The 14,016-nt window shown below is 41.4% G+C and overlaps 1 protein-coding gene across 1 annotated transcript; it reads left to right on the top strand.

Annotated features, from left to right (window-relative positions):
* Nucleotides 1–2,763: 2,763 nt before the first annotated feature.
* On the top strand, nucleotides 2,764–3,714 carry LOC307166269 (G-protein coupled receptor 183-like; the record flags this gene model as incomplete). Its single annotated transcript, XM_079884508.1, has 1 exon — nucleotides 2,764–3,714. The coding sequence occupies one exon, from the start codon at nucleotides 2,764–2,766 to the stop codon at nucleotides 3,712–3,714; it is 951 nt and encodes a 316-aa protein (XP_079740634.1).
* Nucleotides 3,715–14,016: the final 10,302 nt, after the last annotated feature.

Here is a 14,016-nt window from a genome sequence, read left to right as displayed (position 1 = left end):
AATAGTTCACAACAGACTTCTCAAATAACTTTAACACTCGTCAAAATCAAGTTTCCAATTTCCCCCTCTAGCTGGTTGAAGTCCCCAGAGCTGAAGGAGAAAAACACAATTGTTTAAGATCAATCCCTGGGAGCCTCCTTATCCTTTAGCAGACGTGCCACTGGAGAGAGTTTAGCCTGAAGGCAGAGAGAGTAGGGCCACAAGGGTCCTTCTGAGACCCTGGTGGAGCAGTGGTACAGAGAATGACATGACAAGAATACATGAAGCTTGCCGTCCCTACAGACTTGACTTAGGGTGGTGCTTCACATAAGCTCTACTATAAAGGAGACTTTGTGGTTTGACATGTTTTATGTTTCCCAACTTTTGTCCTGGAGGACCCCCAGCAGTGCACCTTTTGCATGTCTCCTTATCTAACTGTAACACATCTATTTCAGGTCTTGAAGTCTATGGTAATGAGGTGTTTGATTAGAGCAGGGATGTCCAGTCCTGGTCCTGGAAGGCAAACTTCCTGCATGATTTATTTCCTACCCTAATTAAATGCGTCTAAACCAGCTTAACAAAATCTTCAAGATGACTTGCAGGCATGTTTGTTGGGCCAAGTTCTGCAGGACATTCACTCTCCAGGAGCAGGATTGGACACCCTTGAATTAGGGAGACATATCAAATAGGCAGTGTTGGGGGTCACTCCAGAACCAGGGTTGGAGAAAAACAGTGTCAATCATTATTTAAAATCATGCAACAGATGACATTCCTTGCAAATCAATTTTCATGTTAAATCAATTCTATTCACAATGTACAAGTGCAGCTCCCTTGCATAGTCAAGTAGGCCCTTATATATCCAAGCTGAGGAAATGGGGCTGGTCTCATGTCTGTCTATTATGGACCCTGAATTCCCTCTTGACAGTTGTTCTGCACAGATGTGTTTTTGTGTACTTGTGCTTGTGCAGTGGCTCCCCTCCTGTGGGTATATGTAGCGGGATAACAGGAGAATACCCCCGGGGGAGACACTGTTTGTCATAGCTGATGTATTGTCAGATCTCCAAATTTGAGATGATCCATGAATTGCCATTAAGATTGAATCTGCTCAGATGCCCTGTACCAAATATATTTCAATGTATTTTTTTCTGTATGGGTCCCCAAAAGTGTCAAAAATATATGTGGCACATATTCCAAATACATTGAAATATATTCTGAAATATAACAAAAATATATGATGTTAAGTGTGAAATATATTTATTGGGCCAATTTCAAATATTTACATATATTCCAAAATATACTCTGAAAATATATTTCAAATATACAGGTGCTGGTCATAAAATTAGAATATCATCAAAAAGTTGATTTATTTCAAGAATTCAACTTAACAGGTGAAACTAATATATTATATAGACTCATTACATGCAAAGTGAGATATTTCAAGCCTTTATTTGTTATAATTTTGATGATTATGGCTTACAGCTTATGAAACCCACGAAATCAAAATCCCAGAAAATTAGAATATTACATGAAATCACACAGTAATTACACAGTGATACCATGGTCATTGAACCAGGTTTTGGTTCTTTTGGCAGTGTGGGCAGGTGCAAATCCTGCTGGAAAATGAAGTCAGCATCTCCATAAAGCTTGTCTGCTGAAGGAAGCATGAAGTGCTCTGAAAATGTCCTGGTAGACGGCTGCGTTGAGTGGACAGCACAGTGGACCAACACCAGCCGATGACATGGCTCCCCAAACCAACACAGACTGTGGAAACTTCACACTGGACTTCAAGCATCTTGGATTGTGTGCCTCTCCATTCTTCCTCCAGACTCTGGGACCTTGGTTTCCAAATGAGATGCAACTCATCAGAAAAGAGTCCTTTGGTCCACTGTGCTTTATTAAATCCAGAGTCAACGCAGCCGTCTACCAGGACATTTCCAGAGCACTTCATGCTTCCTTCATTTTCCAGCAGGATTTGCACCTGCCCACACTGCCAAAAGAACCAAAACCTGGTTCAATGACCATGGTATCACTGTGTAATTACTGTGTGATTTCATGTAATATTCTAATTTTCTGAGATTTTGATTTCGTGGGTTTCGTAAACTGTAAGCCATAATCATCAAAATTATAACAAATAAAGGCTTCAAATATCTCACTTGCATGTAATGAGTCTATATAATATATTAGTTTCACCTGTTAAGTTGAATTCTTGAAATAAATCAACTTTTGATGATATTCTAATTTTATGACCAGCACCTGTATTTATTTTGTGTATGGGTACCTATTAAGCGGTCTACGTCAGGGTTACCAATCCTGGATAGCTAGTTTCCTGCATGTTTAAAGGCCCATGCATGCAATGGAGCTAAAGTCTGCAGGATGTTCCTGTCCAGGAGCAGGATTGGCTGCCTCACTCAGAGGACATAAGCCAGGGATGTCCAATCCTGCTCCTGAAGAGCCAATGTCCTACAGAGTTTAGCCTACCCCTACACACCTGTGTGGTTTACAGTCAAGGCATTGATTAGCTGGTTCAAGGATGCATTATTGATATGCAGGACAGTGGCCCTGTGGACCAGCAGGTTTGGTCAGCCCTAAAATAAACACTTCACCATCCAAGGCTCTATTTAGTATAAAACAATCTAAATCTGATACCCATTTCTAAAACATATATCATTAATGTTAACAGGAATACCTAATTATATTGCCATGTCAGATATGTTCAATTATCTTTATAATGTAATTTTCTCCTCCTCCAGAATTTCATTCATTGGTTTCAGTTCCCTAGAAGTCATGGAGGGTCGACTATCTCACAACACAAGAGCAAGATACATCCTAAAAAGCAACCTGAATTCCTCTAACCTAACGACCGATTCAGTCAATGCGACGCTCGCTTTCAGTGTGTTTGAAGGGTGCGAACATATGGTGAGTGGTATCATTTTTGACCTAGCTATACAGTCCTTCAATGTGATCATAGGAATACCTGCCAACATCATGGTCATTGCAAACCTAATAAACACCCGAAATGAGCCTTCAACTTCTGACATCTTCCTGGGCTGCCTGGCTTTCATGGACGCCTACTTCGGATTTATGACAATCATAGCGTTCCTCAATTTCTACCACTGGAGGAGTGTTATGGGTTGGAGGGCTATGAAATTCTCTTATGGCGTAAAGGACACCAGCGGACCGCTCTTCCTCTCGTGTGTCTGTCTGGATCGATTTATAGCCGTTCTCTTCCCCATCGCATTCGGACTGTTGAAGGACATCAAATACAGGGTCGGTCTGAGCATCGTGGTTCTGCTGCTCACTTTTGCTTATGCTTCAGCCAAATCCGTTGGTGGCCTGCCCAACTTTGAAAAGGTTTTCACTGGTGAGGTCTTGTTTGTTTTCACCTGGATGATGGTGTGTAACGTGGCCATCCTCTGGGCCCTGAAACGCTCACGAGGCTCTGGTAAAGATGAGATGCACCCTATGAAAAGAAAGGCGTTTAAGATGGTGCTGTCTATCTTGATCATCATCGTGACCAACTATCTCCCTCTAGTTGCTCTGTTCCCCTTTGAAGACCACTATCCACATAAGATCTTTACTTGCTATGTGCAGCCAGTGGGTTATGCCTTTTTAAACATCAGCAGCACTATCCAGCCCTTAACTTATTTGTCCCGCCTAGAGAAAGTACCATTCTTGCCTGAATCTTGTGTAAAGAAGTTAAGCTGCAAGGAACAAGACAAGCCCTTAAAGGAATGATAACTTCTGCCAGGGTCTGAAATCAATGTTTAGTACTATACTACTGAAATACTAGCATTGATCATTAAAAGTAAAGTAGCTTTGTTTCCATAGTTCTTCAGTTTTCAAAATATCTTTATAAATAAGTAAACTTGTTGGATATTTGTAACTACAAATAATTATTTTACTAGATGTTTCTAGTTTCTTTCTATTTGTAATATGTACTTTGTTTGAAATGTTAAAGCATAAATGTATCTGTTGTAAATCCTGAGACACACCTAAATAAAACATGCAAAGATTAATTTAAAGAGTTGTGGCGCCACCGTGTGTTACAGACAAGAAAATAAGGCAAAACCAGAAGTTGTTTGTAATAGATCTCTGAAATAAATCTATTTATTAAATCTATTATCAAACATTTATTTGTTATGCTTAATTTAAACTACTGTGATCCCATGAGGTAACTGTGATACTTGAGACATCTCAGTTGTGTGTCAGCTGAAGCATTATCAGGCCTAAACTGCTGGGTGGAAAGTCAGTTTAGAGTGGAAGAATGGAAGGTTGTGAACAGACAAGGTTTCTTCCTACATTATCCAGCTTGAAGAAGACAATAGCAGTCAGAAGGAAGAGAGAATGGCATTGCTGACTGAATCCCAAAATCCCCCCTCCCCCCCACCCCCCACCCCAAAAAAAGAGATTATGTGGAGATTACACTTTTTTTTACAGGGGGCATGATATAGAAGGGGATCACTAAGCTCAAAAACAAACAATCAGCTCTTTAAATTTAAAAAATGCCACTGAGCTTTCGTTTAGTTCAGATGTTCTTTTCCTTATGGAGATAAATGCCATTTTTTGCAAGTAAGTGTTTGAATAATGAATAATACCATTTTAATATAATTTAATACAATTAATTCATGCTTAATTTGATGTATTGTCTCTTAATCTTTAGACATGATCCGAATTCAGTCAAAACGCTTCCACCCCACTGATCCCACTGCTGGATGAATTGAGGTTTAATAGCTACCATTGACCAGGTTTGTGATCTACTATATGTGGTTGGTGATGATCTTTCCTGAATTTCTTTACAGAATGACTTAAAGGGTTAGTGTAGGTGCCAGGTACGGATTGATGTCTTTTATTTTGAAATTTTTCACTTCCAGTTTGTTACACCACTTGGTATTGGTGCATATAACCTGTTAGTTTGCGTGTGGTCAGGATAGCATGGAGGAAGGGGGTGAGTAGCTATGACGCTCACTTTTTTGTTGACTGTTTCCGTTTCAGTTCTGTTTCGTTTCATTGCATTTTTTCTTATTTTACCTTCATTCAACGTTCTGCTGTTCTCTTCAATATTTAAAAAAAAAAACACATGGATTTGCGGTTGAAACGCGTCATCTTTTACTCCCTCTACTCAGCCTCTTAACGGATACTGGCTGCCGCTATAGTTAGTTCACACAAAATTGAAAATTATCAAATAATTTACTCACCCTCAAGCCAACCTAGGTGGCTCCATGGGGTTGATAAAGTCAATCTGAAGCAAAGCGATGCATTTTTGTAAGAAAAAAATCCATATTTATAACTTTATAAACTCTAATCACTGGCTTCCGTTAACGGCCGTACGCAAGTCTAGTTCCGGCGGAAGAGTGACCTCTGACCTGACACATGACATATTGACGAACGTGGAAGCACAAAAGAAAGAGCAAAACAAAATACTGGTCATGAATTAGAAGCCTAAAACAATAATTTTTAAAGAGACATGTTGGAGGAGCTTGAGTTTGTTGCCCAGCCCTATTTGTTTAAAACGCGAGAGGCGTTTCCTCTCACCTTAACTTACGCTACTCCTACATCCTATGTCATACATCAGGTATATAGACCTAGGATGGCTTGAGGGAAAGTAAATTATGGGATAATTTTTATTTTTGGATGAACCCTTTAAGGCTTGTTCACAGCAAGAACGAAAAATATAAAGACAACTATAATTATAACTATATTAGCATCCACACCAACGCGCAATATTCTGTTTAAGTACAAATGCTGCAGTTTTGTCGTCTGCCGCTTTAAATGCTCAAGTTTTTTAAAGCAGGGTGGATTCTAAATGGTTGCCAAAGTGGCATAAATATACAGTTAGTTGCATCTACAGTTACAAGTGGGATAGTGACCCAACTCTCAAAACGTGGATTACACCTGTGGTGGGAGATGATTCGAAGGCTCTTAATAAATGGGCTTATAACTACCTCTGAGAGCACAGTTGAATGACTTAATTGAAATCAAATATGGGACCATTGTCATGTGATCAGGACATCTACAACTTTTAAACCATCCAGGCTGCTCTCTACTCATCCCTGACAGCTGCTGAAAGAGGTTTCTAAGTATCACGTTATGTTCTACAATGTGTACAAGAAAGACGTACTAGTTTAATGGACGTAGGCCAGTAAGAGCTGTTCATGTAAACCTCACTCCCCTGGACTCAAGAGGTGTGCTAACATCTGATGCTAGAGATCGTTGTCTTCAGCGTCCTTGTTAGAGTACCCGCCTCCCACGCCAGAGACTCCGGTTTGAATCCCGCTCAGAGCAGGTCGAGGAGGACTGGCTACATTTGATGCCATGACCTGGATGGGAGTGAGGTTTAGAGGAGTGATGGTGCGTTCACACCGGACGCGAATAGCGCGTCAGGCGCGAGTGATTTCAATGTTAAGTCAATGCAAAGACGCATTACGCGCGTAAAAAATTCCTGCAGAGCGAATGAGGCATAGAGCGCACCACGGTAGACGCGAATTGAGTGTCTGGCGCGTTAAGCGCGAATGATTTTATAGTGCTTTTTGTGCATTCACGCGTTTGACGCGAATTCGCGTCTGCCGCCCGAGTTGAAAAATCTGAACTTCTGCGTCAATTCGCGCCGCGTTAACCAACCAGGAGCCTGCTTGCTGCTGTCACGTGGTGAAGTGACAGTTTATAATGTTATTTTATGTTTGGCCTCAATAAATTATTTTGTAATATGACTAAAATGCACAACAAAGCAAATCTTTCACATAAAAACTCGATTTCAATATATGAGAGAAACTCATTTTGTATTGAATGCTATTTATTCCATATCTATTCTAGATTATATGAAACATTATTAATCTAATGTAAAGACAACAAACACAATTTAGTGAATAAAAACTAAATAAAAAAAATCACAGGACAGGTTTCACTTTTGGAGGCTGGCTCCATTTATTATCAAAACAAAAATAAATGACAGATTAGGTGGGTGCGGGCGAGGGTGAACCTCGCGCCGGGCTGTACAGCGCGGGCTCGTCAGGCAGCGACCACTCGAGGCCGAGGCCTTATACGGCCTACGCTGTCCTCGTCAGCGTCCTCACCATTAGGTCCACCAAACCTAGATCCTGAAGCAAATTGTGAAACTCCTGAAACCCTCCGGAGGGTCTGGTGGACCCGAGTACAGCGACGATGTCCCCTACGCAGCTGTTTCTGCTCTCCAGAGCATATACGAGCTGTGACTCTCTCGATTAATGCTAATGCTAATGCTCGATAAACATCTAAAAAAGATGGCCCCCAACGGGTTTCGAAACTTTCGCCTCCGGATTCGCCTTACAAAGGTAAGCCCATTATTATCATTGTTGTTAATTTTCTGAACACGAATGACACATTTTCAGATTTTAAGGTGTGTGCAAGGTTTAAAGTCTGTTATTTTCTTGACTGTCGTTTGCAAATATTTGACATGCTTAGTTTCTACCTGTTTGGGTAGAGACATTTTTGTAATCTGCTAATTTTCTTTAACTGTATTAGCCATGTTTCGTTTGTTTTCCTGTAGTATTGTTTTCCTGACAGGAGAATTGATTCCTTTTTATGATTTTATTTAGTCAAAGCACATCACTAGCATTCAGTATCCTATTAAAAGTGGACATGTATGGCTTCATTAACACACACTTCCAGCATTTTTGCGTGAAATACAATGAACAATTAGTTTGTTTAAGAACTGAAAGGCCGTTTGGCTGTGACAATGGACGAGCAGGAAATATGTTGAGTGAAAACTAAAAAGCCATCTTTTAAATGCAATCTTCCCATTCCCAATAGTCTTCCACCACTGACGTGCAATTTAAGGGAGCATAATACTCCTCTCTTTAGGTAGCCTATACTTTAGCAGACATGCAAACTGAATTTAAAGCAATAAACATCCGCAGACAAACTGGTCGTTCTCACACGTTTTATAAAGAAATTTGTTTTTTCTATATATGTAGCTTTGATAATTATTCTTATAAAGTCAGCGAACATGTTGTAGAAGCATGTAAACCAGCTGCTGAAAATGGGCGCAACGGTTTAGGTGTGCTTTATCTTTTGACCATCCCAACATCTTCGGCCATCCCAACGAGTTGTAGGATTGAGGCAAGCACTGAATAATTCTGACGTGCTGTTTTCACAGAGGATGAACAAAGCAGAACTGTACGATCTCTGTTACCTTACAATACCATCTTTACCTTAACCACCATCTTCCTCCCACGCAAGATCCGGCTCGCTTTGAGTGTTGGGCTGCAGCGGCAGGCCTTCGGCGATCCTGGGCCACGCCCCACATTCCACCACAGTAAGACTTCACTCGCCTCCCGCAGCGCTGCATGCCCTCCCTCAATCTCTTAGTCTTTTCCTCCCGCTGTTTCAAACCCTTTTATTTTTCAGTGGCCTACAGCTCCTTTTGCAGAAGCTAGCATGCAGCCTCTGCTAGTGGCTCAGACCTAAACATTTCAACACATTCCTTTGACTGTCACTAACCCCTCCCCCTTTCTGTGGCCTGCAGCTCCAGCAGCTCAAGCAAGCTTGAGGCTGCCTCTGCTTGCAGCACAAGCCCACATGTCTTATCCTCAGCCTAGCTTTTCTTCTCATGCTTCTCTCAATTTCTCTCCCCAGATTCAAGCGTTGAGGCTGCCTCAACTAACAATCGCAGCCCCGGCTCCTATCCCTTTCAGCTCTCTCCTCCAAACAGAATCACATTATTCTATCTTCACAGCAACACTAATGCCCATCCCAGTGGCTCACAACATCCGAGCACAGTTCTACCAGAAAGACTCGGGAGGTAAAATTATGTAACAAAGCATTAATTTATTAACAGCCCAGCAAGATTGTGTTATAAAGTTATTTGGCATAGATCCCGTCCGTAGCTCGCAATCCGAGAGTAACGGAATCTGCATTTCCAGGCAGGCAGGGGCGCAGCCGACCCCCTGGGAGGTGTGGGCAGGGACCATCCTGCTGGTGGTGGGGAGGATGGAGGTGAATGTTGGCGTCAGCATCTGCAAACTCAGACATGTGTAATTACCGATCTTTTTTACTACAAGTATTAGAATACGATTGGTTAGATGTGAAGGTAATAAGTGACTTGATTCTTCCTGGCAGAACTTAAGCTAAAGCTTTCATATCCTGGCAGGTATCCTACTTTCTCTGCTTCCCGTATCCGAATCAAACTGCCAAATAGAAAAATGCAAGTATTTTTCAGTCATGATTATTTGGAGCTTATAGTTGAGCTCGCGTTGTCCTATGGAGGAGGAAACTTCTACTTACCATAAGCTTTTCTCAGCAAAGTGCGCTGTACAGGTCGCTCAGTGGAACCAATGCCACCTACTGGGGTGCACTCTACCCCGATCTACACAGCAGGGTGTTCCTAGGGTGCAGAAACATTTCATGCACAATCTGCAGTACAGTGACACATTCCACCATGACATGCTCACAAATTAACCCCTCCATTCCCCCCTGCCCAGACACAACCCCAGTTAAATCCAACAGCTACGTGCCAAGACCTGCAACCACCAACGCAAATCCAACTATTTTGGGGATTTTGCAAAGGATGCTGGTTTGTGTCTCCATGGCCCTCCAAGCTTCAGGACACACCACAGTCCTCAGCACTATTCAAGCTTTACCCTCTTGTTGTAGCAGCCTTCCTGTGGGGGGAAGAATGGGCTGCAAGCAATATTTTAGTGCACTGCGACAATGAAGCAACAGTTCAGTGCTTTAAAGGGGGGGTTAAATGCTCATTTTCACTCAAACCCCTTTTAATCTTGAGTACCTATAGAGTAATATTGCATCCTTCATATCTCCAAAAAGTATTTTGTTTTATTAAATTTTTAACATAAAGATAGGCTGTACCGAGTCTTTCCGGAAAAAACCGAGCGGCTGGGGGCGGGCCGTGTGGGCGAAGCTTAGCTGTGCTAACGCACCAAGCTAGTGACAACACACAGAGACATTTGTTCAACAAACAGTTTTACTCACCGTCCGGTTCCAACGCACGACCGCGAACCTTTATCATTGTGACTGCTCGATCCTTAAGCATTAGACGATCTGCAAATCCGTAGATCTGGGCTTTGTTTATAAAACAATCATCATCGAAATGCAGGGAACAAAAGTCTTACACAACTCCGTTTATGCTCAGGAAAACAAACTCCATCCACGGGTTCCTTAACGCTGGGTTCTTTGGGAATCTGTGCAGGGTTGTCTTGCCCTGGCAACCAAAAACACACTTCTTTGGTGACATTGACTTCCCAAAAGCCGGGCAGGGCGCTTTGATGGCGAACTGCTTTCACTCTCTTGCTCTAGTCTACGAGTGCGCGCGCGGCCGCGATCTTACCGGAGAAGTGCCCTTAGGACCCATATAAGGAAATTCCGCCCTATCTTACGTAAGACAGAGCCATACTCGAAAAAAAACTTTCCGAAACTTGTGACAAACCGGAAGGAGTATTTTTGGAACAAAAATACTCCTTCAAACGTACAACTTAGTTTTTGAAACTTTGTCCATGTTTAGCATGGGAATCCAACTCTTTACCAGTGTAAAAAACTCAGTATGCATGAAATAGCATTTCACCCCCCCTTTAATAAAGGTTGTTCCCATTCACCAGCTCTGATGTCACTTCTAAGATGTCTCATCTGGATCTCAGCGTGCGATCAATTTATCATAATTGCTAAACACGTCCTCAGGTCAGAAATCAAATCGTTGACTCACTATCTCTCTTTCTATTTCGTCTAGGAGAAAGCAGTTTCTCCTAGAACCCTCAAGTCCAACATAACAGCATGGAGATGTTTCAAAGTATTCCACTTTTCGTATAACACGCCGTTCCCCGATTTTTCTCTCCATTCAGTCACCTCTTTTATCGCCTTCCTTAACAGCGTTAAGGGCTTCCAAGTCGGGTCCATCAAAGGTTACCTGAGCTGCTTGATTCTTTAAAATCTGTACATCGTTGCCATTGACTGTTTGACTCTGAAGAAGACGCATGGGCGTCGAAACGTTAGTCGTTTTGCACCAATAAATATAACTTAAAACGTTGTGTGCTCCGGTCCTGCTCCTTGGTCCTAGCTAGACCTTGGGTCTCTTCTTTTGATTTCTGTGTCCTGTTTCGTGAGCACCAACCAGGCTGAAGAGCAAGTGACCCCTTTCTAGTTACCTGAGCTGCATCAAAATTTTCCACAAATTGATTTATGGCGCACCCTCCCCCGGGATAAATAGTTAACAATCCTCCTCCTGATCAAAAGGATTCAATGATCCCAGCCCACCCACCCTAACACCTTTTTTTGGTTTTCTTATAGATGCTTTGAACTCACAATAAATAACTCCAAAAATCCACCCCACCATCCTAGACTTAGCAAAACAATCTCATATTTGATTAAACAAAGCAAGACTATATTTTCATCTATATTTTCAACCATATTTTCAACCTCTCGTCACCAATCCAACCATAGCAATCCGTTCTTGCGTACCTTCATTTAGAAGCTCTCAGGCTAAATACCCTTTTGAACCTCCATTCTTAGATGACTCCAACAAACCTGTTAACACGCTTTTGGTTCCAAAAACACCTCAAATCCGCTCTCTGACAATCCCAGCAAAAACAAATTTCTCTAGTCACTCTTTCCGCATCGGGACAGGAACCTCAGCAGCCCAAAAAGGCCTCTCACAGCAGCAGATCCAAGCTCTCGGAAGATGGTCCGAGATGGACCTTCCAAAGCTACATCTTGTCTTTAGTCTGGCGGCTGTCCTTTGCTCATTTGCTTTTTGGGGGAGTACTCTGAGTTTGGGCCAAATTCCAAGCTTGGAGCCCTCCCCCCAGACTGCAGGTACGTACAAGGTACATAATAATATACAATGTGATATTACAATACAATATTATATCAAACTGAAATTTTAAATTTAATTTTGTAACAGTTTGGCTACTCTCTCCAATTTATTAATTTTGCCTGTCTGTGCATGTGTGATCAAATGCAGTGACAAGTTAGGTCACACACATATGCAAATTAAGGGGCATGTCTTTGACTTTCAGACATACTAATTCATTTACTTCTAAACAATGTGAGATACTGTTGTTTTATGTGTGACTCCAAGTCATCTGTGATTTGCAAGTTTGTATTTTCAAGATTTGCCATGTACAGGTCTTTTGTAAAGTGATCCGCACACCCATGGCTGATTTGTGTGACTTTGCAGTTCAACTCTCTCACAACAGAACTGCAAATCAAGCAAAGTCTGGGCTTTTTTTCTCCATATTTGCCATACACAGTAGTCATGATTTAATTCTCTATCGATACCAAAGTCATAATCCTTGGCTGAGTCACGAATAGATGCCATGCGATGGTTTGCCATGGGCGGCCAATTCTACTCCTATTGGAGGGCCACCTTTTTGGCAGTTTTTGGCATTGGCATGGCAATTATCAGAATAATGACATAATGACTCTCAATCATTGCTCTGGCAAAACTTATGCTGGAATATATACATTGTGATTCAAAATTAATATATACATGTGTGATTCATAAATGCGCCCACTACTACTATGCAGGTCACAGACATACAAGTAAGCACATCAAAATGTGTGATGGACGTCAAAACGGAATGTGCATATTTTGTTTGATACATGCTTCTCAATAATCCTTCTGATACCTCTTTTATCAATCAAAGAGTTGTCTGTGCAGAAAGAGGATGGAAATCTTTCCCAGATTCTCCCGGAACTGGCACTTCACCTATCACATCAGAGCCATCAACATGGATAATCAATCTGACCTATGTGTGGCAACAGTTCTTTTAGCTTGTGAAAGTCTTCCTCGCATTCAGTTAAATATGTCTTAGAGGAGCCGTGTTTTTTCTTGTCCAGTTCGTGGACTGCCAATGTAGCAAAATGGAGAATGTTTTTCCTGTCAAAAAACAAACACACTCTAGAGAATGAGCTCCAAAGAGAATTAGAGACAGTTCCAAAATATGCAAATCAAGCATGGGTGAGAACTTACCCAATACCCACCTCACACTTACTAAATACTCACAAACAAATTTTTAATAACAAACCATGTGGTTTACGTTTCAACGCATGCAAGTTCTGATGAAGTGTGTCTCAAAATATTAACCACAGGGTTTGTTATTAAAATAGTTTTAAGCATTTAGTAAGTGAGAGAGGTAGTTCCCTTGTATAACGAATCTCCTGTACTTGCTGATTTGTCCAAAAAAGCTCATGCTTTCCTTTTTTTTCTGTGATATTCATTTGGCTTCCAGCTTTTCCATGTGTGGTCTATTTTTGCCATGACCATTAACGTAACCTCCCTACTACCTTCAGCCCGAGATATGCTATAGGATCCAGCACTCCTCCGTGACCCTACAGAGGATAAAGCGGTATGCAGGTGGATGAACAGATAAATAAGGTAACCTACAGTTTGTGTCCATGAGTATTTCTTCTGGTTGATGGTCAGTTATGCCATTTAAATCCTTTAAAGCATATTTTAGATGGTAGAGAATGTCTTTCCAGGACCTACTGTAGATCACCACATCATCCTGGTAACATCCATTAATCTTTAATAAGTAGTGCCCCATGGACACAAAATGGCATTATGATATACTGGTTAAGCCCATGGGAAAGCTGTACAACAGGGGAACTCAATCCTGATCTACCTTCCTGCAGAGTTTATATCTGACATTATTTAAACACACTTGAACTAGGTAATCAAGGTTTTGCAGTTATAAAATGCAGTTGTGTTAGAGTATAGGGATGGAACTAAACTCTGCAAGAGTGTAGATCTCTAAGAGCAGGATTGATCCCAATGTGTATAGGAACTACACTAAGTAAGTGAATGAGTAATTGGAACTTGCTAGTATCCTTTACAAATACATGATATAAAATAACCCTTGTCACTTATTTCATTAGACTTTCTAGAGTCTTGATACATAATCATACAAATCTGTTTCTCCAACTTGTGAGACCCTCCATTAAGAGCAGCCACACAGTAACACACAGCAGTCATGCTAGCTAGTGCACTCAAACTGGCAGAAGAATCCTGCACCTGTGCTCTCTGTTTGCAATGAAAAAGGGAAAGAGACTGAC

Source organism: Squalius cephalus, assembly GCF_949319135.1.
Source record: "Squalius cephalus genome assembly, chromosome: 1".
Classification (NCBI taxonomy): Eukaryota; Metazoa; Chordata; class Actinopteri; order Cypriniformes; family Leuciscidae; genus Squalius; species Squalius cephalus.
The sequence above is the reverse complement of the archived record's forward strand: the minus strand, read 5'-3'. Positions and strand labels throughout refer to the sequence as shown.